Source organism: Ornithorhynchus anatinus, chromosome 3 (genome assembly GCF_004115215.2).
Source record: "Ornithorhynchus anatinus isolate Pmale09 chromosome 3, mOrnAna1.pri.v4, whole genome shotgun sequence".
Classification (NCBI taxonomy): Eukaryota; Metazoa; Chordata; class Mammalia; order Monotremata; family Ornithorhynchidae; genus Ornithorhynchus; species Ornithorhynchus anatinus.
Window position 1 is genome coordinate 72,343,865 of NC_041730.1, and position 27,882 is coordinate 72,371,746.

At 41.8% G+C, this 27,882-nt stretch overlaps 1 protein-coding gene across 14 annotated transcripts in view; it reads left to right on the top strand.

Moving 5' to 3' along the window:
* NEDD4L (NEDD4 like E3 ubiquitin protein ligase) overlaps positions 1 to 27,882 on the top strand; it is a 403,957-nt gene that overhangs the window by 283,632 nt on the left and 92,443 nt on the right. For all 14 annotated transcript variants that reach the window (XM_029059768.2, XM_029059769.2, XM_029059770.2 and 11 more), the window contains one exon: positions 21,074 to 21,124. In XM_029059768.2, coding sequence (XP_028915601.1) covers positions 21,074 to 21,124 — 51 coding nt within the window. The remainder of the gene's footprint in view (positions 1 to 21,073; positions 21,125 to 27,882) is intronic.

Genomic DNA, 27,882 nt, shown 5'->3' on the forward strand with positions numbered 1-27,882 from the left:
ATACCACTATCATTATTATTATTATCAATATTATTATGGCATACTCCATATCGAGTTAGAGAAGTGAAAAACTGATGTCTCAAACTTTCTTGTTTGACTGGCCCTTTGAGACCTGATCTTAGTACCAAAAATTCATCAGGTTTCATCAGTTTCTCCTGGGTCACCTATGAACCACAATTCGCATCAAATAACAAGGCAAGGTTATTGAAAACATGGTTCTCAAAGTCATTTCACCAGCACTGAGAAAAAATTGCTCTTAGCAAGTGGTTCCACTGCAAATAGCTTGGGTTAGAGAAGCAGCCTGGCGTAGTAGATAGAGCACGGGCCTGGGAGTCAGCAGTTCATAGGTTCTAATCCCGGATCTGCCACTTGTCAACTGTGTGACCTTGGGCAAGTCACTTAACTTCTATGGGCTTCAGTTACCTCATCTGTAAAATGGGGATGAAGACTGTGAGCCCATTGAGGGATGACCTGATTACCTTGTATCTGTCCCAGCTCTTAGAATAGTGCTTGGCACCTAGTAAGCGCTTAACAAATACCAACATTATTATTATTATTATTATAATAATAGTTGGGAAAACACTGCAACGAATTAGATCAGCCCGCCAGGCAGCAGTTTGAAGAGGATTTGCTGTTCTTGAGCTTAATGACAATTGGGATATTGTGAGGCAAGCTTAAACAGAGACAGTCTCTGTAGAGAATATGCATATCAGCCCAGTAAAGGTCTTTCATTGCATGCACACAATGCAAAAGGGAATGTCAGTCCCCAATCTGTCTTTTCAGCCTTCATGGATAGAATCTCTCAGGCAATAGAAGACAAAATGGGGGGGTGGGATGGGTGTGTGTGTGTGTGTGTGTGTGTGTTTGTATATGTGTGTGTGTGTGTGTGAGAGAGAGAGAGAGAGAGTCAGAAAGAGAGACAGAAAGAGAGACAGAAAAAGAAAGAGATTGTATTTATTTGCCTTTATGCCTTTCTGGGAAACTTTTAGGGAAGAGAAACTTGAGATTTTGGCCATTTTCATAAAAAAAAAAACAAAACAAAAAATCCTTCAGGCAGTTGAAATACTCATGCTGTGTTAAGCTCCAACGTGAGTTCTTGTCTTTTCTACTGAAGTCTAGATTTACCGGATGAAAAATATGAAGGGAAAAAATCAGAAACATAAATAGAATCTGAAATCCTAGAATTCATTTAGATTGTAGGATTTTTCTCTTTGCGAGAAGTTCTTGGTTGTAGGATTTTTTTTAACATTTTACAGGGATGCATTTCTTTCCTTTTTCCCAGCTCGAGTTGAACATCCAACTGAAGCAAACTCTTATCTTAAATGCATCTGTTTGGGACCATTATGTTGGCTCATGGAAATGATTTGCTTCTTCCTATGACATTTCACTTTGGACATAAACAAGCTTTTTAATTGGTTCTTAAACGAAGGTTTCTTTGGTAGCAGTTACTTGGGGGTCATGTATATTTTGACTGGTTTGCTCTCCCTGATAGGTACAAAACACATGGCTTTCTTCAGATTTAATTTAAAATAAATAAATTAATTGTTAGGTTGCTGACTGATAATAATGAGTCATAACATGACTGGGGATTACTTAGCTATTACATTTAATTGATGACAGCTGCCTTCTAAATATGATTTTTAATAATATCATAGTAATGTTTACGTATCCCCATGCTTCTACAGTACTTTTGAGGAGGCTGAATGAGCCATATGGAAGAAGAAAGCATTCCTCTGGAGTTTATAATTTAGTTTTATCAAAATCCTGGACTTAATCATGGGCTAACTTTTGATAGGCTGATCTCCCAAATTAACATGTATCATATGTCGTTAGCTATTGCTCCTTAATAATAATGATTCTAATTTTTGTATATTAAGTGCTAACTATGTGTCAAACATTATGCTAATGCTAAATGCGGTGTTAGTTAAGATGCAGTCAGATCAGACACAGTCCCTGACCTTTATGTGGTTGCATTCTTCGGGGAGAGGGAACGTATTTAATCCCCATTTTGTACCTGAGGCAATTGAGGAATAGAGTTCAGTGACATACCCAAGGCCATTCAGGAAAATGATATAGACAGGATTTGAACCCAGTTCTCCTGACTCCTAGATCTGGGCTCTTTCCAGTAGGCCATACTGCCCCAAAAGTTGTTCTCACCTCTGTTTTTCCACAAAAATGCCCATTCCTCATTGGAACAAGAACAGCATGTTCGGTCAGTTTACCTTGCTCATATAATAAATAACTCTGATAATTTTCCTTGACAGAAACCCAGACTATTTGGACACAAAATCAAGCAAAAAAGTAAAACTGTGTGCTAGGTGAATGGAAATTTAGTGTCAGTATATTGGATCTATATACATAACAAAAAGAGCTATTAGTAATTAAAACAAAAATCAAATACTGAAGTTCTGCAAATTTTTGGAAAGGTACGTTTTTCCCAGCTCTTGATCAATAATGGAGGTTGAGGTCAAAAGTGATCGACAATGACGTACCTAAAAATTCACACTTTTATTTGTGACCAAATTTTATGCTTTTGTAAATTTTTAAATGGGCAATGAGGTGGCCAATAATTGCATTCCCAGTTGCTCCGTTAGCTTTGGTTGAGACCACCTGCTTTTGTTTGTGAGAGAGCCTAGCTCATAAATTCAGTCTGACACAATTGCTTTCCCGAGAATATACTTGAGAACGAAGACTCCCATGTTCAAAGATTAATCTTGTAGAATGTAGCACAATCTATTTAATAACAACTGGCAACACTGCAGGTAACTCTAACCCAATCTTTAAATGTTTGTAGAGTTTTAAAAAATTGTCTATTTTTAAACGCATCCTATTTCGCTCCCCCATGTCAACAGAAGCATGGTTATGTGTAACTTCACGGGAACAAGCTGTGTGATTAAAAGTCCATGGACAGGGACATATCTGCAAAAACATTCCTCACAGCTCCTAGACTTGAGAAAAGCATTACAAAATAATAAACGTTTAACTGATTGCTTGGTACATGCTGACACATGGAAAAATTTCCCTATGACACAGGTTTACATGCACGTGGGAACATTTTCCAATACACGTGTTTTCACCATATTAAGCAGACAACAAAGTGCTGGGAGAATTACACACCTGATATCGATATAGTCTTTGCTTTTGAGGAACTTATACAGTCTAAAGGGGAAAATGCTGCCTAGAAGGAAACTCTTATCAATATTAAATAATAGTGGAGCATTTGTAACAAAACTTTCAGTAGTCAAGACAGCCCTTGCTAAGTATTTATCTCTTCCAGAATAAATCAACCAGTTCTATTTGTGAAGGGCTTACTGCGTGAGACCACGTACTAAATGCCTGGAAGAGTGCAATACAACAGAGTTAGACATGTTCCCTGTCCACAGTGAATTTATAGTCTAGAGGGGGAACACCACTCCTATTCGTCCAAGATTTTTTTCATCATCCCCCTAACTGGGGCCTGAATGGAAAGGCAGAACCAGTGCTGGTTAGGAGGCTTTTTGGTAAGTGATTTTCCTTAACCTGTGTCAAAACAGAGGGAGGTCTCTGTTTGGTGAGGAAAATCCCTTGCCTGGTAAGGTTGCTCATCAGCATGTTTTGGTCAGCACTGTCTCTAGAGCAATTTTTGTGAACATTCAACTAGTATCTTGATTGGTTTTTGTAATTTATCCGAGTCAAGTTCATGAAATTTTCTCCTTGTGTTCAAGAATGAGAACTCTCACTACACTCTTAAGGTGGAATAGTAATAATAAAATAATAATAATGGCATTTAAACACTATGTGCCAGGCACTGTATTAAGCACTGGGGTGGATACAGATAAATCAGGTTGGACACAGTCCCTGTCTCACATGAGGCTCAGTCTCAATCCCTGTTTTACCGATGAGGTAACCAAGGCACAGAAGTTAGGAGACTTGCCCAAGGTCACTCAGCAGACAAGTGGTGGAGTCTGGATTAGAACCCATGACCTCTGACTCCCAGGCCCGAGCTCTCTCCACTAAACCATGCTGCTTCTCATCGTTGCCAAACATGAAGTTACTCTGAAAGTGGATCTTTGTCCAATCTGCCGGAGTAGAATTTTTGTTCATCTGAAGTTTTGTAACTGTTTCGGCTTCTCAGAAAAGCATTTTATGCTTCCCCATTTTCAGTCAGCATTTATCCTATGCATGCGGGAACATTTCCTAATGCAAGTGCTTCTTCCATATAAAGCACTGAACAAAAGTGCTGGGAAAATTACACACCTGATGAAAGTCAGAATGCATTTGTGGCTTTAAGGGGTTTTTGCAAAAATATGATTTGGTAGTATTTTTCCTAACAATCAATTGAAAGGTCAACTTCTGAGGGACAGATAACTGAAAATGCACCTCAGTCCTTGAAGAGGACTGATGTGTACGAAATGGAATTTTAGGAAGATGATCCAGGCAGCTGTATGTAGGAAAATCTGAAGAGAAGAGAGGCTGGAGGTAAGGAGATCAGATTGATAAAGGAATGCATTTGGGAGGTGATAAGGTCTTGGGCAAGAGTAGTGGCCATAATCCTGGGGGAGGAAGGAACAGATCAAGGAGATATTGTGAGGGAAAAACTGGCAGGATGTGAAGGGTGAAAGCAAAAAGGACATTTGGGGGGCATATTGGATTTAAAGGGCTGGCCATCCATCCACATGAAGGTGTTCTGGAGAAGGAGAAAATATGAAATTTTAAGGGAAATGAAAGCCCAGGGAAATCATCCACATTTCCCTTCTGCCCAAAGGAAATAAATTTTCTCTCTGTGTCCCTCCTTGAACTGAACTACTTTTCGCTATCAGTGTAGACATTTCCTCTCCTATGTGCCTCAGTGGAAGAGCAAGAAGGGGAGATGTAGAACATGAGAAGCTGCGTGGCCTAGTGGAAAGAGCAAGGGCCTGGGAGTCAGGATGTGTGTTCTAATCCCAAATCTGCCACAAATCTGCTGTGTGACCTTGGGCAAATCACTTAACTTCTTTGTCCTTCAGTTACCTCATCTGTAAAATGGGGATTAAGACTATGAGCCCCATTTGGGACAGGTTCTGTGTCCAACCTGATACCCTTGTATGTACCCCAGGGGTTAGAGAGTGTGGCACATAGCACTTAACAAATACCACGGTTATTATTAATTACTGCCAAAAGGGTTTGAAGAGTGGGAACCTGAACTGTGCTTGAAGTTGGACAACCGTAAAACTCTTCGTCCCCTAAAAATCTTCCTTTTCAGCCTGAGGTTTAGTTGGCGAATGCACAGTCCCCTTTGGGTATGTAGCCAGTGCTTGCTTGTACCTTGCCACTTGGATATGTGAAGCAGAGGCATCACAAGAGCAATCTGCTTGGGGTTTTTGAGCATAATGTAGAAGTGAAAAATTTTACACCCCTGAACATGAGTCTGGCTTTCCTCTCCACATGCCATCCTGCTGCCTGCCTGAACTAATGATATATTCTAGAGAGGACATAGCTACTGCTAAAAGGGCAGTGACATTTACACAGGGATTGAGCGTCTAAAGGGCAGCACATGTCTTCTGTTTGTTTGCCAAGGCTCATATAATGACCAGGTTAGGGCAGTCCAGTCATTCTTGGCAACAGCGTTCAGTTCATTTCTGCAAGCAAACAGGCTCAGCTCTGTGTGAGAATCCAGGGGTATTGAAGTTTGGTTAGGGGGTGGGGTGCATGGGGGCAAAAAGAAGTATATAACTACATTTGTTTCCACAGTTGCCAGTGTGAGAGAGAGCATGACACATTCTTTTGGCTGGCTAGTTGGTCCTTGGGGACGAATTACTGGTTTCAAAGGCCACTGGGAGGAATGTAGCCATCAGCTGTGTGTCAGGAGGAATGCTAATGTAAAAGTATATAAAAATTAATGCCAGAAAAGCTTGAGTAAATATGTTTTCAGCTTTCTTCTCACCAGTGCCTGTTGGCAATATTGGAATCCTTGGTGTGAGGGGTGTTGATGAGGGCACCTTTTAGAGCACTGCAGAAGTCTAGTTCTCAGATCAGGAAGCTGCATGCCCTCCAAATTTATATTGGCTAATTACGGGCAGGGAGTGTGTCGCTTGATTTGTGCTTCCCAAGTGCTTAGTACAGTGCATTGTACCCAGTGGGCACTCAGTAAATACTGTTCTTGCTACTACTCAGTCTTTTCCACCAAGCAAATTATATTAGTGTAGATCTTTCCAGAAGTGACGGTCATGAGCCTTACAGAAAATACTACTTTTGATAGATTTAAGGATCTTTGCATTTTAACTTAAAGTATGTTCACAAATGATCTGAGAAATATAAATTATCGTGCCATGAAACTGGAAACATAAACAGCTCTCTGTTTTTAACTGAACTTAGAAATGAGTTATTGAATCTCTAGGTGTATTTTCTTGCCAGGTAAAGTGGAAAATTCACCTTTTGGGTTATTACCTTTCGGGAAGCAGTGTGGTCTAGTGGAAAGCGTGTGGGCCTAGGAGTGAGAGGACCTGAGTTTTAATCCTGCTGTGACCTTGGGCAATTAATCATATTTATTGAGCATTTAATATGTGCAGAGCATAGTACAAGCACTTAGGAGGGTACAGTACAACAGAATTAGCAGACACGTTCCCTGCCTATAACAGACATACAGTCTAGAGGGGGACACTGACACTAATATGATTAAATAAGTAATTTATAATATATAATTTAAAGGTATGCACATAAGTGCTGTGGAGTTGGGGGTGGGGTGAATATCAAATGTCCAAACATTGAAGTCCATCAGTGACGCAGAAGGAAGAGGGAGCCGGAGAAAACAGGGCTTAATCAGGGAAGGCTTCTTGAAGGAGATGTGACCTTAGTAATGCTTTGGAAGTGGAGAGAGTGGTGGTCTGGCTTATATGGAGAGGTAGGGAGTTCCAGGAGTCCCTGGATGACATGGGAAAGGGTTTGGCAGAGAGATAGATGAGATCAGGGCACAGTGAGTAAGCTGGCACTGGAGAAGTGGAGTGTGCAGGCTTAGCTGTATTAAAATTGTAAGGTGAGGTAGAGTGCGGGCACCTGATCGAGTGCTTTAAAGCCAATGGTAAGGACTTTCTGTTTGATGCAGAAGTGGATGGGTGACCACTGGAGGTTCTTGAGGAGTGGGGAGACATGGACCAATTGTTTTTGTTGATAAATGATTCATATAGCAGAATGAAGTATGGATAGTCAATGCGGAGTAGGATAAATGCTTGGAACAGCAGGGGTGGATTTTAGCAATGTTGGGAAGGTAAACCCCACAGGATTTGGTGACAGGTGGAAAATGTGGATGGAATGAGAGAGATGAGTCAAGGACAATGCCAAGGTTAAGGGCTTGAGAGGTAGGGAGGGTACAGGTGTCGTCTGCAGTGATGTGAAAGACAGCAGGGGGACAGAGTTTGAGTGAGGAGATAAGGAGTTCAGTTTCGTGAATGTTTAATTTGAGGTGTAGGCAAGACATCCAAGTAGATGTCACTTCTCTGGATATCAATTTCCTCATCTGTAAAATGAGGATTAAATACCCATTCTCACTCTTAGACTGTGATCCCCTTGTGGGTCAGGGCCTGGGTCTAATCTGATTCTGTATCTACCCCGGCACTTAGTATGGTGCTTGGCACTTAGTAAGCACTTAATAATAAATACCATTATCATTAGGAGTAGTAGTATTATCGGATGAGGAATTTGGTTTGAAAGTAACTATTAGTCTCTTGACCAGTTACTATTTGACATTTATTTTTAGGAAACAAAGCAACAAAACATTGCTTTAACTGATCTCTGAGTCTTGAAGAAACTGAAGGTCTCAAGTGTGTGTGTGTCTGTGTGCATGCGGGCACATGTGCCCTTTGTATTTAAAGATGATGGCTATTAACTTTGAGATCCCACTCATAAGTGCAGATGTGGCTAAAAAGACAAACGTGTTACTGACACACCCTATTGCATTGTTCACAGAGAAAGACAGGTCATTGTCATATTAGTAACTTTATCCTACATCAGGCCTACTTCTGTTTTCAACTTTGACTCCTTTTGTCCTAATCATAATAAACTCACTGCTCTGGGAGAACTCTCCGCTCTTTGGTTGCATTGTTTGAGACTGTGCTTCACCACGGGTTTTAAAGTTACATTTCTGCCCTCCAGGGTATCGTGACCTGTCTTTCAGTTTCCCTGAACAGCAGCTGTTTGGCCTCCTGCTGTCATCCGTTCTTTTCACATGTCCCACCCATCGAGGCTGTGTTGCTGAGAACATTGCCTCAGTGCTGGTCAATTGGCTATGTTTCAGGACCCCATTTTGGTCAACTTGGCCAGCCATTTGATGTTGAGTATCAGTGATAGGTGACGCCGATAAAGCTGTTCATGAAGACGGCTGTGTCATCTGTAGTAGGCCTAGACATACAACACAGTCATATAGAGGTAGGACACCAAAATATGAATTGTGATGTAGTGTTATGGTTACAGTTTCTGTGTGGTAAAATAGCACTCCAAGGAAGCAATCATTAATCAACCAATCATGTGTCTTGAATGCTTACTTTGTGCAGAGCACTGTACTAAGCCCTTGGGGGAGTATGATATAACAGAGGCGCAAGGATCTTTAGGGGGAGTGTCTTAAGAATGCTAGACATAAAATGTAGAAGACCCTAATGCAAAAATTAAGTTTCTAATGTAGGATTTATTTTTCCCTTTTCTTTTCCACAAATGTAGTGTGACACAATTTGCCTTACATGTTCATATAATACACCCACTGGGAAATTCTTCCATCTCAACAGTATATGAGCATCATCAAAAGTTTTTGAGAGTCATTCAGGAATGGTTATATGGAGCTAGAAGCACAAGTCTACTGGGGTAGTTTTTACTTTTTTTGTTGCTGTTGTTATTCAGGGGACATTGGGCAGAAAGTCCTCATACTGTCCTTTTTCTCCTCAGAGTAGAATTAAGGAGCTAACTTCGGTTATGTGATCTCATAAGAGACTCCATAAGGGTAAAATAGATGTATCCAAGCATGGACTTGGGAGTCAGAGGGCCTGGGTTCCAATCCCGCCTCTGTCAATTACTTGCTGTTTGATCTTGGGCAAATCACCAAACTTCTGTGTGCCTCAGTTTCCTCAGCTGTTCTACCTCCTCTTTAGACTGTATTGCCCCATGTGGGTCAGGAACCATGTCCAACATGATTAACTTGTGTTAACCATAGAGCTTAGAGCTTGACATATAGTAAGCACTTAATAAATGCCATTAAAAAATCCATGAATTGGAGCAAAGTTCTTATTAAAAAAGACTTGGCCACAATTTTCTGCTGTTTCCTCGCCTGATAGCTTTTAGTTGCCATTGAAGAGCTGAGAATATGAAGTGTGATTAGTAGGTGGTGTTTCTTATAATACAAAGTGTTTGGAGTGTCCAAAGACATGGGAATTGGTGATATTCCATGGAGCAACATTTGTCTTTAAGATCCTGCAAAGAGCCTAGGGCTCTGCTGTTTTATTGACATGGCAGCCTGCTTTGTTATTGTTGTAAAGAATGAATCAAGTCTAGAGAGCCCAACTTGACCATGTAACAGAGTAATAACATAATTTATCTTTATATAATGCCTTGGTTGGTCTGCACTGAAACAGTTCCGTTACCAAATCTTATACAAATCATAATAGAACAAGAAAACATATGAGGACAACCAATATGAATGTGGGATGGAGCAGCTTTTATACAAGAGTAGAGTATGGGCTAGGCAAAAGTGAAGTTGTTTTTCACCATGTCCCCCCATTATTCATTCATTCAGTCGTATTTATTGAGTGCTTACAGTGTGCAGAGGAGAGGAAAGAGGAGGAAATACTCATGGAAACTTGAAGATAGTATAAGACAAGCAAAATATATATATTCTTTTCACCCAGTTCTTTGTCCAGTGATGAATTAATTAAGAAAGGCAGGATGGCTTTTAGGAGATTAACAGGATTTGGGGGCAACAGGATATTGAGCTTCACAACAACAAAGGTTCAAGAAGGGTTTGGATTAATTCAGAGGTGAGCGATCCTTTATTAGTCAGAAAAGCTTGTGGGTGTTAGAAAATACATCTCTAATCATGCAGTTGAGCAAATTGGGATGCTGTCTCTGTCCCTCCTAGCATCTTTTGCTACCACTATGGAGACAGAATAGTGGGCTAGATGGATCAGGATCTGACCCTATATGATCCTATATGATTCCTTACCTTAGATTATCAAAGGCTGGACTAGTGTGTGGGAAAGGTGCATATTTTCATGAAACGTTTTATTTAAGAGATGTTTAGTTCTGCCTTGCAAAACATTGACTGTTTTGCTTATAGGCTGTGCTTTAACAGGAGCATGGAGAAGCAGCGTGGCTCAGTGGAAAGAGCATGGGCTTGGGAGTCAGAGGTCATGAGTTTGAATCCCGGCTCTGCCACTTGTCAGCTGTGTGACTGTGGGCAAGTCACTTAACTTCTCTGTGCCTCAGTTACCTCATCTGTAAAATGGGGATTAACTGTGACCCTTACGTGGGACATCCTGATTACCCTGTATCTACCCCAGCACTTAGAACAGTGCTTGGCACATAGTAAGCGCTTAACAAATACCAACATTATTATTATTATTATGTGAATTCAGAAGATCATTTCATTATAGCAGTTGCTTTATTTGTATTGAGTGTCATTGGATAGTCTCAGCGAGATAACTCCTTTGTGTGATTTTTCTGTAGTAATATACAACAAAAGCCAAGGATTCCAGGTGGTAATAAATCACTCTATGTAATTCGGGGGTTGCATACAATCCAATTTAATTTGATCTTCTTGAATTCCAAGAATACTGGATAGTCAAGGGTCTAATGTTGAATATCAGGTGGGTTAACTGAATAAAGCGTTTTTCTCCTTTTGTGAGGAAAGATATCCTTCCTAGTATATCTGGCCAGTGGGATGGTCTTTTAAATGGTTTTCTAGAAAACAGGACATTGGGTAGTAATCCTTTTTTCAGCATTTCTTGTTAAGGACAATTGTAAAAGTCACATGTATCAATTATTATTTAAACAATTGAGGCATGTCTGATAAGCCATTCAAAAAATGTTACCTATTTCATTATCTTTACTCAAGCAATTATACTGGCTGTAGTTGAAAGGGATTGAAATAGAAGTGATGTGGGTTGGTTTCCATTTGATGCAGGGCAAGGGGCAATTGCAAAGCATGCTTAGGCCTAGGATCATTGAATTCAGTATCCTGGACAGTTATATTGTTGCCCTTGATTTATCTCAAATGGGTTATCAATATATGAAGTGTTTGGCTCTCTAATAATGTCATTTTATTTTCTCGGTATCAACCCCATCTATGCCCCTTTCTCTCATTATCTGTGGAAACTCCACTTGAATGTGCTGATTACTGGGGAGAAAAACAAGCAGCTGAGACTTTTGAAGATAATTGTTTGGATTCATTCAATGATATGAATTAAGTGCCTATCATGTGAAGAGTACGGTACAAAGTTCTTGGGAGAGAACAATTTTTTTTTAAATGGTATTTGTTAAGCTCTTACTTCGTTGTCAAGTACTGTTCTAAGCATTGGGGTAGATAAAAGTGAATTAGTTTGGACAAAGTCCCTGTCCCTCATGAGCCTCACAGACTAAATAGGAAGGAGAACAGGAGATCTGAGGCAGAGAGAAATTAAGTGACTTGTCCAAGGTCACACAGCAAGAATTTGAAAAGTTGGGATTAGAACCCAGGTACTTTGACTCCCAGACCTGTTCTTCTTCCACTACCAACTCCGTTGCATTGTAATCTCTCAAGGTCTTACTACAGTGCTGTGCACACAGTAAGCACTCAATAAATATAATCAATTGATAGGCCATACTGCTTGTCAACATTAAAGCAATAAAAGTAAAACACACCTGGGCCCTGATCTAAGAGTTTACCATCTTTACATATATCTAGGAATAGCTTGAACTGAATTGAACGCTGAACTATTTTAACATTTTAGGCATCTATTTGTATCCTGTTTCTTGGTCTTTTCATAACTATGCATTCATATCTATTTTACTTGCTCACTAGTAACCTGTCCCTCCCTTCCCATTCTCTTCTGAGATTGAGTGGGCTTCAGTTGGGTGGGAATTAGAAATCTGACTGTAGAAGCTTGACTCTAGAAGTTTTGTCACTGTTCATAGCAGTCTTTTGATTTGATTGTTGAGGTATCTCATCCCTGTTACCTTCCCTACTCCCTGCCTCTCCCAAGGTTATATCTGGAATATTCCAGATATGAGTGCATGGCAAATAAGAGTCTTGACATACCACAGACTCTCAACATTTAGGTACTCACCTCATCCTCACAACTCTTAAGTATGTAGCCTTATACTTGGTTGCTTCCCTTACCTATCAATCAATCAGTTGTATTTATTGGGTGCTTACTTTGTGCAGGTCACTCTACTAAGCAATTGGGAGAGACAAATATAAGAGAGTTGGTAAACACATTCCCTGTCCACAATGAGTTTACAGTCTAGAGAGAGAGAGGCAGACAAAATAAATAAATTATGAATATGTAAATAAGTGCTTTGGGGCTGAGGGAGGGGTGAATAAAGGAAGTAAATGTAAGTTCAAGAGTGATGCAGTAGGGATTGGGAGAAGAGGAAATGAGGGCTTAGGAAAGGTCTCTTGAAGATGTATCATAGCCTAGTGGATAGACCATAGGCCTGGGAGTCAGAAGGACATCTAATCCTGTCTTCTCCACTTGTCTGCTGTGTGACCTTGGACAAGTCACTTAACTTCTCTGTACCTCAATTACCTCATCTGTAAAATGGTTACTAATACAGTAAGTCACGTGTGGGTCAGGGACTGTGTCTAACCTGATTAGCTTGTATCTGTCCCAGCACTTAAAACAGTGCTTGACACATAGTAAATGCATAGTAATGCTTAGAGAAGCAGCGTGGCTCAGTGGAAAGAGCACGGGCTTTGGAGTCAGAGGTCATGGGTTCGAATCCCCGCTCGACCACTTGTCAGCTGTGTGACTTTGGGCAAGTCACTTAACTTCTCGGTGCCTCAGTTACCTCATCTGTAAAATGGGGATTAAGACTGTGAGCCCCACGTGGGACAACCTGATTCCCCCGTGTCTACCCCAGCGCTTAGAACAGTGCTCGGCACATAGTAAGCGCTTAACAAATACCAACATTATTATTATTATTATTAACCAATACCATTATTATTACAATTGTACCATCTTCCTACTTCTCAACCTCCAGTGGTTGCCCATCTGTCTCCACATCAAACAGAAACTCCTTACCATAGACCTTAGAACATTCAATCAGTTTACCTATTCCCACCTTACCTCACAGATTTCCTGCTACACCCAGAATGTACACATTGCTCTTCTAATGCCAACCAACTCAGCGTACCTCAATCTCGTCTTTCTCGCTGCCGACCCCTTGCCTAATGCTCCCTCAGACCTGTAACTCCCTCCCTCATCACATCTGACAGACCACCCGCTCCCCACTTTCAAAGTCTTATTAAAATCATATCTCCAAGTGGCCTTCTCTGATTAAGCCATTCTTTTTCCCTACTCCTTCTTCTTCTGCATCGCTTCTCAACCCGTATTTGTATCCTTTCAACACCCCCCCACACCTTCAGCCTCGTAGCACTTCTGAAATGTAGTACACTATCCCAAGCACTTAGTACGTTGCTCTGAACACTCTCGAAAAATGCAATTTATTGACTTACTGAATAGTTAGACCAGACACCTACATCTGTAGTCATAGCCACCTCTTGTCCAGTCTGCTGACGTGGCCCCCTCCCACATATTCGGAAAAAATGAATTTGGCCCTCCTTCAAAGTAGCTATCTAATATTCTCAGGGGACTAGAGTTGTCATTATCTTTTTCTCTTGGAGATTTGGATACAGTTTCAGTCATTTTGGCAACACAAAAATGTTTTGGATCCTCGAAGCACCACCTCCTCTGATCGGATGTAAAACACCTGTTAAAGCCAGTTGGCTTCATACAGTTCTTGTTCTAAACTTGACAGACTCTTCAATGTTGTGGGTGAATTGGTCATTCCAGCTTATTTTTATAAACAGCCTTATTTCAACCATGCAAGCAATGCCCTTGATGTCCATATATGTAAAACAGATAAGGGGCAATTTTTGCTTTTAAGTCTAGTCAAGAGCTTCTTCCATCATTAGCAATATTTATAAATTGTTGACAAAACTGGAATGTAGGTAAAAATATACTAAACATGAAGTTTTAAAAATATGGTATATAGTAATAATTGTAGTATTTGTTGAGCATTTACTGTGTGCCAGCTGGGGTAGATACGAGTTAATCAGGTTGGAAAAAGTCCCTGTCCCACGTGGGACTCATAGTCTTAATCCTCATTTTAAAGATGAGGAAACTGAAGCACAGAGAAATTAAGTGACTTCTCCAAAGTCACACAGCAGACAAGTGGTGGAGCTGGGATTAGAACCCACGTCTTTCTGACTCCCTGGCCTGTCCTCTGTCCACTAGGCCATACTGCTTCTAGGGAATTCAGAGATGTCTATGTCATTCTTCTCAGGGAATTCAGAGAAGTTGATTTTGTTTCTAAATTTGAGGTTAAAATAACATGAATTCTGAATTTGGAGGTAATTTTAAAAATAACCTTACGTGTTTTGGGGTCTAGGGAGGCTCATGACAGTAAGCCAAGTATTGGTGAAAGTTAGGTTTTTGTTTTGGGGGGTTTTGGGTTTCTTTTTGGTCACAGGCAAAAAAAAAAAATACTTGGGCCAGTAATTTTTGAACTCAGTCCAGAGGATGAGGTAAGGTTGAATGGGCAGCTTAACACAACACTTCAATATTTATAAACTGGACTTAATTGAAGAGGGAAGCAGGATTCCTCTGAGCAATAATCCTGAACAAGATGCTTTTTTCAGTCAATTTCCCCTGTACCCTTCAAAAACAAGTACAACATTTCTTTTTTTATTTATGTGATACTCCAAAATTCCATCAGGATATTAGCCTCTTTCTTCCCTTATGCACTAAGGAGTGTGTGTTACCCAGAGCAGAAGAGAGAGTCACATTTGCTTCACCTTTTTCTACATTTACCCTGAGTTCCAGGTTTAGCTTTGGATGCGGAGGCTAAAAGTGGTTTTGGACTTGAGAGTTGCACTCTGAGCTACACAGCACCAGCCAGCAGTAACCTTTCCACCCTGACTTCTCTGTGGGGAAGGAAGAGCTCTACAAATGGGAACAGCAGCCTTTCCTAGAGGAAAGAGCACTGGCCTAGGAGTCAGAGTACCTGGGTTCTAATCCTGACTCTGCTACTTGCCTATTATGTGACCTTGGGCAAGTCACTCAACTTCTCTGTGCTTTGGTTTCCTCATCTGTAATGTGTCCAGTGTGCTAAACTTGTATCTATTCAAGTGCTCAGAGTACATAACATAATAAGCACTTAATACCATGAAAAATGTCAGCTGGAAAGTACACCCTGTTTTGATATAGGCCTTCGTGTTCATCCATCATGCTCCTTCCAGTGTGTGAGTGTGTATATACAGGATATTTCACATGTACTCAGTGCCACGGTCATGTTTGTGTAGTGGGAAGAATTCTCTTGCTGAAGATACCAACACCAGTCTGGTCATAGTTCATTTGTGTAAGCCCCTCTTCAAATTTGGGCTCAATTCATTCATTCTGTCATATTTATTGAGTGCTTACTGTGTGCAAAGCACTGTACTAAGTGTTTGAGAGAGTACAGTATAACAACAGAGACATCCCTGCCCACAATGAATTCACAGTCTAGAGGGGGAGACAGACATTAAACAGATGATTAAATTATGGATGTACATAGATATACATGATAGATTACAGATATATACAAATTACAGATATATGCATTCAGTTTATTACTGGTTAAGTGTATCTTCAACCAGGACCGACATCTATCTTATAAAAATGTATGTCAATATGAGATGACTTGTCATGGTAAGACACTTCACACTGTTATTGCTGAATGTGATGAGACCACCTTATCTACCGAGTGGCTATCATGCCTATTTTGAGCTCCTTCCTCTGACAGCACCTTGTGACTTTGAATCGCTATTTTCAATAAAGGGTTACATTGGTAACATTTCCTACTCCTTGTCATTCTGAGTGTAGATCAGTCAGTAGTATTTATTGAGTGTGTATTATGTGCAGAGCACTATACCAAGCATTTGGAAAACCACAATAAAACATAGTTGGTTGATCCAGTCCATTACCCCCAAGGAGCCTACAGTCCACAGGGGGAGACAGACATAGAAATGGATTAGGGATAGGGAAATAATAGGGGATAAGAATATTTACAGATTACATACAGATTGTAGTGGAATACATCCTTCCCTGCAGTATACTCAGAGGAGATCTCCTCCCTCCTCGCAGGTGCCACCCCCTCCACCTGCGCCTCGGACCCCATTCCCTCTCACCTTCTTAAAACCATCGCCCCTGCCCTCCTACCTTCCTTAACTTCTATTTTTAACCACTCAATCTCCAAGGGCTCCTTCCCCTCTGCCTTCAAACATGCCCACGTCTCCCCCATCCTAAAAAAACCCGCTCTTGACCCCACTTCCCCCTCCAGTTATCGCCCTATCTCCCTACTACCCTTCCTTTCCAAAATCCTAGAACGAGTCATCTACAATCGATGCTTAGAATTCCTTAACTCCCATTCTCTCCTAGACCCCCTCCAATCTGGCTTCCGTCCCCTCCACTCTACCGAGACTGCTCTCTCTAAGGTCACCCATGACCTCCTTCTTGCCAAATCCAATGGCTCCTACTCCATTCTAATCCTCCTTGACCTCTCTGCTGCCTTTGACGCTGTCGACCATCCCCTCCTCCTCCATACCTTATCTCACCTTGGCTTCACGGACTCTGTCCTCTCCCGGTTCTCCTCTTACCTCTCTGGCCTGTCATTCTCGGTCTCCTTCGCTGGAGCCTCCTCCCCCTCCCATCCTTTAACTGTTGAGTTCCTCAAGGGTCAGTTCTTGGCCCTCTTCTGTTCTCCATTTACACTCACTCCCTCGGTGAACTCATTCGCTCTCACGGCTTCGACTACCATCTCTACGCAGATGACACGCAGATCTACATCTCCGCCCCTGTCCTCTCCCCCTCCCTTCAGGTTCGCATCTCCTCCTGCCTCCGGGACGTCTCCACCTGGATGTCGGCCCGCCACCTAAAACTCAACATGAGCAAGACTGAGCTCCTCATCTTCCCTCCCAAACCCGGTCCTCTCCCAGACTTCTCTATCACCGTGGATGGCACGACCATCCTTCCCGTCTCTCGGGCCCGCAATCTCGGTGTCATCCTTGACTCGTCTCTCTCGTTCACCCCACACATCCTATCCGTTACCAAGACCTGCCGGTTTCACCTCTACAATATCGCCAAGATCCGCCCTTTCCTCTCCACCCAAACGGCTACCTTACTGTTACGGGCTCTCGTTATATCCCGGCTAGACTACTGTGTCAGCCTTCTCTCTGACCTCCCTTCCTCCTCTCTCGCCCCGCTCCGGTCTATTCTTCACTCCGCTGCCCGGCTCATCTTCCTGCAGAAACGATCTGGGCATGTCACTCCCCTTCTTAAACAACTCCAGTCGTTGCCTATCAACCTCCGCTCCAAACAAAAACTCCTCACTCTAGGCTTCAAGGCTCTCCATCACCTTGCCCCTTCCTACCTCTCCTCCCTTCTCTCTTTCTACCGCCCACCCCGCACGCTCCGCTCCTCTGCCGCCCACCTCCTCACCGTCCCTCGGTCTCGCCTATCCCGCCGTCGACCCCTGGGTCACGTCCTCCCGCGGTCCTGGAACGCCCTCCCTCCTCACCTCCGCCAAACTGATTCTCTTCCCCTCTTCAAAACCCTACTTAAAACTCACCTCCTCCAAGAGGTGTCCCCAAGACTGAGCTCCTCTTCTCCCTCTACTCCCTCTGCCATCCCCCCTTTACCTCTCCGCAGCTAAACCCTCATTTTCCCCTTTTCCCTCTGCTCCTCCACCTCTCCCTTCCCATCCCCACAGCACTGTACTCGTCCGCTCAACTGTATATATTTTCGTTACCCTATTTATTTTGTTAATGAATTGTACATCGCCTTGATTCTATTTAGTTGCCATTGTTTTTACAAGATGTTCTTCCCCTTGACTCTGTTTATTGCCATTGTTCTTGTCTGTCCGTCTCCCCCGATTAGACTGTAAGCCCGTCAAACGGCAGGGACTGTCTCTATCTGTTGCCGACTTGTTCATCCCAAGCGCTTAGTACAGTGCTCTGCACATAGTAAGCGCTCAATAAATACTATTGAATGAATGAATGAATGAATGGATTGAAAAAGTTGTGTGCAGCAGGTACTCTGAGAGCTTTCCGTAATTTTCAAGTTAAATTTCCTTCCAGCAATTCTATTACGTGGAGGTTAGGAGAAATTATAGCCAGATCCTTATCAGGCCGTGGAGGTAATAGCTGTATAGTGAGCACTACTCTATTTTCATGGATAAAGTGTTCAAAGAGGTTCCACTCAGCTCATGAGTACAAATCTCATTTCCAGCAGCACTGCTTTCTAACCAAAGGACAGCTCTATTAATACCTAGTAATAATAATAATAGCCACTGTGGAGGTGGTGAAGCACATGCTATGTGTCAAGCCCTGGGGTAATAATTATGGCATTTGTTAAGTGCACTTTACTGTGTGCCAGGAACTGTACTAAGCGCTGGGATGGATACAAGCAAATCAGGTTGGACACAGTCCCTGTCTCACGTGAGGCTCACAGTCTCAATCCCCATTTTACAGATGAGGGAACTGAGTCCCAGAGAAGTGAAGTGAGTTGCCCAAGGTCACACAGCAGATGAATAGTGGAGCTTAGATAATCTGTCACAAGTCCCTATCCCACACTGGGCTCACAATCCTTGTCAGAGGAAGAAAAGGTATGAAATGATGAAGAAGCTGAGGCAAAGAGCTGTTAAGTGAATTGCCTCGGGTCACACAGCAGTCAGGTGGCAGAGGCAGGATTAGAACCCAGGTCCTCTGACTCCCAGGCCCAAGTGTTCTTTTCACTTGGGTTTACTGCTTTTCCAATATCCAAATTACCTTACGTTACATTAGATTTGCCTTAGAAATCCTTGATAAATCCTTCTTGGGGGCTCATTCTGACTCCTAAATGTTCCTCCACTAAATCCTTTTCCCCTGAAAGACTTTACATGCACTCCACCTGATGTCCACTTTTAGGATACTCCATGCCTTCTCCTCGCCTTTGATTTTCCAGCTGCCTTCTTGGACCAATTTTGATGTCCAGCTGTTTGCTTCTCTGCATGTTGATTTTTTGTGTACATCTTGATAAATGATTATATCAATCATAGCTGTTGCTTTAGGGAAACCTGGAATATTTATGACTTCTAAGGACGTAATTGAAGAAAGAGAAATAAAATTAATTTCTTGGCTGCTGGTACTGTTTATATAACTGGAGCTAGTCCAGCAAATCTGTCACTTCAAGGAAACTCAGTCCTGGGTTTCAAAACTAGTTTCCTGAGTCTCTAAATCACAGCCTTTTTGATCTTAAAGTCTTTTATTCAAGTGACGAGGGCACTGCCCTGGGTCTCCTAGTTTTCCTGAACCAGAGAAGTGTTATCATTAGAGAAGGGATGAATAGCATGAGAAATAGAATCTCCATTCAGAATTGGGATCTGTTCCAGATTCCAAGCATGCTACAAGGTTTAATTCCAATACTAAGCCAGCTCACTGGTTTCAGAGCGTCCCTAAGTTGCACAAATCTGTCTCTTTAAAGATGGGAAAGGGGACGGCATTATAAAGTCAATTAAATTTTAATCAGAAAAGAATCACGTAGAAAAATATTCTGCCCAGCAGGTGAAAGAGTTCTCACTCTTGTTGGCAAGAAAAAAGTTGGGGGTTCTTTTGTCAGAAAAAAATCATTTTTATTAATCCCAGGCATGCTCTAGAATTTTTTTTTCCTCAATTGTAGAAGCTCTCCCAGGTCCTTTAATATGTCCTTATAATTAGAAGGAAGAAAGGAAATACAGAGAATAGCAGGGAAGTAAAAGATAAAATGCTTTGATATAAAAGAAACAAAAACTTAGTTTTGAAATGTATAAATCAAATAGTAATTGTAATCATTCATAGTTAAAAAGCATCATGGCCTAGTGGAAATAACACAGGCCTGGGAGTCAGAGGGCCTGGGTTCTATCCTTGCTCAGCCAAATGCTTGCTGGGTGACCTCGAGCAAGTTACTTACTTTTTCTGTGCCTCACTTCTCCTCTTCTCCCTCCTACTTAGAGTGTGAGCCCCATGTGGGACAGTGGCTTTGTCCAACTTAATTAATTTGTTTCTACCCAAGTGCTTAGAGCAATGTTGGACACATAATAGGTACTTAACAAATACCCTAAAAAAATTAAAAACTCCCCATGTATGGCTTTGTGTTAGTGGCTGAATAAAGTGAATTGAAAAGATAAGGTTCCTGCATTCTAGGCATTTGCAGTCTAAATAATTGAGAGTACTGAAAGATCTATATATACTCTCATCTGTGTATTCAGAGATTGTCAACATCCCTTATATTTTGCTAGCAAGAAGGAGAACTACTTGGAAAACTACGGGAAGCAGCAGGACCTAGTGGAAATAGCACAGGCCTGGGAGTCACAGGATCTGGATTGTAATCCTAGCTCTGCCACATATCTGCTTTGTGATCTTGGGCAAGTCACTTAACTTCTCTGTGCCTAAGTTTCCTCAACTGTTAAATAGAGATTCAGTACCTGTTCTCCTTTCTACTTAGACTGTGAGCCCCATGTGGGACAGGACTGTGTCCAACCTGATTGATTTGGATCTACCTGAGCACTTAGCACAAAGTAAGGGCTTAACAAATGCCATTAAAAAAATCCCAACTGATGTACAAGAGAAACAATCCAGGTTAGGGCCATTCTACTGCATTTGCCCTGTTTAGAATTCGGTTTCTTTGTTGTCTTTGGTAGTCCTAATGCGAATCAAGGTATATGAGATTGGGTTGCTAAATACTGGCTGTTGTAGAACTCCCTGGGGCCAGCTGCCCAAGATTTGTGGAATTGCCATTTTTTTAAAGAAAATGATCTTTCTGCAATAGAAAAATTAAATTGCTGGCCCAGGATGAAAACTTAACTCTATTTCTCTGTTTTACAGACGAGAGACGACTTCTTGGGGCAGGTGGACGTGCCTCTTAATCATCTACCGGTAAGAGAAGTTCTGTGTCTCAGGCATGTCACACCTTAGGGAATGGTTTCTGAAAGTGACTTATTGCCATCCTAGTTCTGTTCTTTAAACTAACTGGCAAATGACAAAAGAGAAAATAGACAAAACCACTCTAGAATCAGTTCAGTGTTTCATGGGAGAGTTAACTCTCTTATAACGTGGGGGATGTGTTCTTGACGAGACTTAGGGTAGAGAGAACTCATGCTATTGCATTTTTGATCTGACTGGTGCAGTGTGGATGCATGCGAATGTTTATTTTACTGCATCGGTATCCAGGTAGACATGTATTCTTAGAACAATCCTTTATCCTGAACACGTAAGGAAAACACATGTTATGGAAGAGTTAACTCTGTAAGGGAAGCAATGTAGCCTAGTGCACAGGCCTGGGAGTCAGAGCGCCGGGGTCTAAACACAGCTCCTCCAATTTGCCTGCTGTATGTCCTTGGGCAAGTCATTTAAATTTTCTGTGCCTCAGTTTCTTCAAGTATAAAAGGGAGACTTAGAGTGTGAGCCCCATGTCGGACAGGGTAGGCATCTAATCTGATTAACTTGTATCTACCCAAGGCCTTAGAATAGTGCCTGGCACATAATACGTTCCTCAACATATATAATAATAACAATATAATGATGATAAATAATAGTAAGCCACATGAGTTAAGGAGTAAGAATTGAACCCAAGGTTTGTATCTATGGATCCATTCAAAGATCAAAAACATATCACTGAAAACAAATTTAACCCTATGAGGAATTTTTAGATCTAAATCGTTTTGTGTAAATCTTAAAACCAAGATTACCATTTTAACGGAGGATGAGCCATGTTTACCTGTCCCATTCCCCTTTATCATCACCTTCCAAATTTTTGTTTCACATGAAGCTTACCTTTTGCCAGTTGTAGAAAGAGAACAATAAATGTAACGGTCTCTCATATGTATAGTAAACATTAATATGTGTTTTTCCAAGCTTTTTTAAAGGTAAGAATTACCTCAGTACATTCTCCTATGTATGTATGTTTTTTGTGGGGGGGTGTGGGTATATGAGAGAGAAAATTTGCCTCAGGATTTTGCACATGTTAACCACCACACCAGAGGTTTTTGGTCCCTCCACCTGAGAAATACTAGTCCACAGCCCGCATGAAATTTGGAGGAATTTGAGTTCTGAGGGAGTGGGAGGGAAGAGGAGGAGGAAGCTGACATCAACAGCAGTAACCACAGTGCTGGAAGGAGATAAGTGAAGGGAGAAAAGTGAATCAGGCGGTAGTGCTCTGTGACCTGTCATACTGCTCCCAGTATCAGAGCAGTCCCCTGCCACTTCACAAGTGGTCACGCTGGACTCAAAGAATCTAGGCATCTGACTGGTGGGGAGAACAGTGAAAAAGCATACTGAGCATAGAAGAGAGCTTTGAAGTCTTGGGAGAGAGAAGAGGAGGTAACTTAAAGGGAACACGTACCAACTCTGTTGTGTTGTACTCTCCCAAATGCTTTGTACAGTGCTCTGCACACAAAGTACTCAGTAAGTACCGTTGATTGATTAAATGGGAGAGAAGGGGAGTGGTAGGGGTTTGAGTGGGTGAGAGGAAATGGACTGGGCAGAGTGTAAGGGGAATGAAGAATTTAGACGTTTGTTCTTTTTCTCTCTCTTTTGCCTTTTATATTAGCATATACATATATATTTTTATCTCTTTCATCATCATCATCATTGTGCAATGATGCATAGTTCCCGCCAGCTCACTGTGCCTCACTCTCATCTATCTCACCGCCAACCCCTTGCTCATGTCTTACCTCTGGCCTGGAACTCCCTCCCTCTTGAGATCTGGCAGATTGTCACTTTCCCTTCCTTCAGATCCTTACTGAAGGCACAGCTCCTTCAAGAGGCCTTCCCTGACTAAGCCCCCATTTCCTTTTCTCCCTCTGCCTTCTGTGTCACCCTTACCACTTGTATATGCAACTCTTTCTTCACCCTTCTCAACCCCACAGCATTTACGTACATATCCTTACCTTGTTTATTCATATTAATGTCTGTCCCCCCACCCCAGACTGTAAACTCATTGTGGGCAGGAAATGTATCTACCTACTCTCTTATAGTGTACTCTTCCCAAGTGCTCAGTACAGTGCTCTGCACACAGTAAACACTTAATCAGTCAATTGTATTTGAGTGCTTACTGTGTACAGAGCACTATACTAAATGCTTGAGAGAGTACAGTACAAAAGAGTTGTTATTAGATTGATTGCGTGATCATCTTCAATGGTATTTATTTAGTGCTGGTAGAAACGTTCCATGCCCAGTGAGCTTACAGTCTAGAAAGGGAGTTAATATAAATAATTTATAATATATATTTTTAGAGATGTATATAAGTGCTGTGGGGCAGGTGGAGGAAATATCAAAGTTCCAGAGGCCCAAAGGTCACAGATCCAAGTGCATTGCTTAGTGGAAAGAGCACAGGCTTGGGAGTCAGAGGTTGTGGGTTCTAATCCTGGCTCTGCCACAGATCAGCTGCGTGACTTTGGGCAAGTCACTTGACTTCTCTGTGCCTCAGTTACCTCATCTGTGAAATGGAGATTAAGACTGTGAGCTCCACGTGGGACAACCTGATTACCTTGTATCTACCCCAGCACTTGGAAGAACAGTGCTCGGCACATAGTAAGCACTTAAATGCCATCATCATCATCATCATTGTAAGAAATAATGGGAGAGGGAGGTGGCAAAAGAGGGCTTCTTGACGAGATGTGAACTTAATAAGGTTTTGATGATTGGTCTGGCACATATATAAGAAGAGAGAGGTCTAAACTAGAGAGAGGATGAGGGAAAGTGGTCATCAGAAAGATAAATGAGATCCAGCCACAGTGAGTAAACTGGCATGAGAGGAATGAGGTGTGCAGGCCTGGCTGTAATATGAGACCAGATAGGTAAAGTGGAAAGGGGCAAACTGAGTGAGTGCTTTAAAAGCTGGTGGTAAAGAGTTCCTGTTTGATGCAAAGGTGTATGGGCAACCACTGGAGGAATGGGGAGACATGACTGAATTTTTTTTTTAATAAAAATGAACCATGCATCAGAGTGAAATATGGACTGGAATGGAGAGAGACAGGAGGCCAGGAGGTCAGCAAAGAGGTAGATGGAATAGTCAAAGCAGGATAGGATAAGTGCTTGGATCAGCATAGTTGCAGTTGGGATAGAAAGGAAAGGGCATGTTTAGCAATGTTGTAAAGGTAGAGTTAACAGGAGTTGACAATAGATTGAATATGTGGATTGAATGAGAGATGCGAGTGTAAGACAAGGACAAGTTTATGGGCTTGTGCTTGAGGGAAAATAGTGGTATTGTTTACAGTGTTGGGAAAGGTACCTCAGTCTCCCCACCTTGAGCTTTTTTATTGCACCTTTTCTCTTCTTTCTCCCCTTAATCTTTAGAAACTCAGACTACTAACCAGGGAAGTTTAAGGGACAAAATATTTTTAAAAAATACAACCCCAGCAAAATTTTGAGACATAGTTTGTGTGTGTGTGTGTGTTTGTGAGTTCTTCATTGAATATTTACAGTGACAAGTTGTGTATTGTTGGAAAAAGCAAATCTATAATCAGGAGACCTTTAAACAGTAATATATGGAAAGATATGTAAAATCAGCAAGCTTCCCTTGTAAAATAGCTCTGGTAAATTTTATTCTGATTTTACTCACAAAGGTACCATTTAGAGTCCTGAAGGGGGAAATTCCAGATTTGGTCCCCTGTAAATAATAATACCTTGGTTTACTGTAGTTCTTTTATTCCAAAAGTTTTCTCACGTTGATTAATTCATTTCAGCCCTCACACAACTCTGTGAAGTAGGTAGAAAAGATAGCATTATTACTCTTCTTTTGCAGGTGAGGAAACTGAGGTATAGGTAAATTATGTGACCTCCCCACGGTCCTACATTAGGTGAGTGGCACAGCTTGGACTCGAACCAGAGTCCTCCAGCTACTAGACTGACATTCTGCCAATTTGCGGAGCTAAGAGTTTTTAGAATGCTTCCTGGCTAATTTAATAATATTTATATAAAGCCATTGAGAGATGCTCCCATTGAACTACTGAACCCGAACAGTTAACCCAACTGCATACACTTTAAATAGGTCCATTTCCTCCTCAGATTGCACAGTGAGCAGCAAATTGGCTAAAGGATCATTATATCGGCCAATGCAGAGTAGTTCACTGTGTTTCTCTTTGGCAGACTCCATTTTCTAATAGTTGCTGCTAACTTTTACATGGCACCAACACAATTTCCGTTCCATTGGTTTTAATGAAATAGTTTAGGATTTTGTTAGATTTTGAGTAAAAAGAGATTAATTTAAAATACTAGGCAGAAAAATCATTGACATTACTCTCTATTAGTGTTACCCAAGTTGACCCTCACATGAAAGGGAAAAAAATAAGTCTAAAAATCCTTCTCATCAATTATGTACACTTACTACTGAGGTTTCCTCCACTTATCTCCCAGTTTTTGGTCTATTCTTCAGTTTATGCTCCTCGCCACTACTCCAGTTATTTTCCTGAAACATCACTCAGTACTAATCTTAACACTCTCCAAATGCTCCAATGGCTGTTCATCGCCATCCATATGGTATTTATTGAGCACTTACTGTGTACAGAGCACTGTACTAAGCACTTGGGAGAGTACATTACAACAGAGTTGGTTCTCTGCCCACAATGAGCTTACAGTCTAGAAGGGGAGACAAACATTAATGCATATAATTTATAGGTGTAAATGTACATAAGTGCTATGGGGTTGAGGATGGGGACCAAAGACTGGGGCAGAGCCGGAATTAGAACCTACGTCCTTTTGACTTCCAGTCCCGAGCTCTATCCAGTAGGTTATACTGTTTCTGCTTCTAGTGCAGTGCCCCACTTCCCACCCCCTCGACCCCCATTTTAGCCCCTTGACCTAGGGTCCAAAGGAGGCCACCCTGCCTATAAAAATAATAATAATTGGGGTCTTTGTTAAGCGCATACTTTGTGCCAAGCACCGTTCTAAGCACTGGGGTTGATACAAAACAATCAGGTTGGACCTAGTCCCTATCCCACATGGAGCCCACGGTTTTGATCCCCATTTTACAGATGAGGTACCTGAGGCACAGAGAAGTGAAGTGATTTGCCCAAGCTCACACAGCAGATAAGTGGCAGAGCTGGGATTAGAACCAGTCCCAGGCCCATGCCATTTCCACAATGGGGTCTCTTGGTTGCAAAGAAGGAGCAGTCTCGATTCACAGCTAGGCTCCCCTGGTTCACTCCCTGGCCAGTGCCTCTTTCTCTTCCTCGCTCTTCCCATTTCCCCTCTCTGCCTTCCTCCTCGCAGGGCAAAAGTAATATCCAACTGCCTATCCAACGCTCAGTGGTAAAGGTCATGGCAGCGGGTCTTGCCCCAAGTTGCCCCTGCCCCACCAGGCTCAGGAAGGGTTCTCAAATTCTGACTGGGACTTTCAGACTGGTCTTTGGGTCCCTTTTACCACTCCTAACTCATCGATCTGGGAGTCTGCTTCATGGCTGCTGTTTGGAATGTACAGACAGCTACTCAGTCCACCTTCATTTTGCCTGGATTCTGAAGCCTGGCCCCGAAGTCCCCCAGGAGTGGCAGTAGGGTGGGGAAATAAGGCTAGGAAACAGAAACATCCTAAGCACAGTCAGTTGTTTGAATGTATAACAACTTTAGGGACCTGGAAACAAGCCAGAAGATGGAGTAGAATGAAATGATGTTCCAAAAAACATGAATCATCTTTGCATTACTTAACCATCATTTTTATTACGTAGATACTTGAAGGTAGATGTGCCTCATACAAATTTGGGTTTAAAATCAATATTTCATATCAGGATATGACTTCCAGTCAGTGCTATATTTATGCCTATAGATTCATGACCCCTAAAAGCTTACCTGAAATGCAAATGGACCAGTGTGTTCCCATTTCTTAGTAGGCTGGCATATGTACAGGGCTTTTTGTGGAAATATGCTGAGTGGTAAGCACTTTGCTATTCCTTGTCTGTTCTACATGGTCTTCTCTTCATTCATTCATTCAAAGTATTTATTGAGCGCTTACTATGTGCAGAGCACTGTACTAAGTGCTTGGAATGTACAATTCAGCAACAGATAGAGACAATCCCCGTTTCCCAGATGAGGCCATCGAGACTCAGAGAAGAAGAAGAATAATGATGATGGTATTCTTGTTGGCCAGTGGAGGTCCTGGACTAATTGGGTGTCCTATTAAACGTGTCATATCTTTAAATGAGATTCCATATCGGAAAGATGTCAATAAGAGGAAGTAATGTTATTAGGGAGTGGCAGGGAGAATGGGAGGAAAATGCAAAGTAAACCAGAGATCTGAATGCCACTTTAGAATTTCAAGGCTATTTTTAGGATTGTGGAAAAAGGAATCTACTCTTCTCTGAATCCATCATTATTAATAACAGTAATAACAATTGTATGTGTAAATACTTCCTATGTGCCAAGCACTGAACTTAGTACTGGGGTAGATAAAAGATAATCAGGTTGGACCCAGTCCCTCTTCCTGTCCCACATGGGGCTCACAGCCTGAGAGTTTCCTCATCTGTAAAATGAGGCACAGAGAAGATAAGGGATTTTCCAGGTTTTCACAGTAGATAAGTGGCAGAGCCAAAATAGAACTGAGGCCCTCTGACGCCCAGGCTGGTGGTCTTTCTGCTCACTGGTCGTGCTGCCTCTCAGTTCAGTTACCCTCTGAGAAAAACCTTATTAAAAGTACAGCTCCT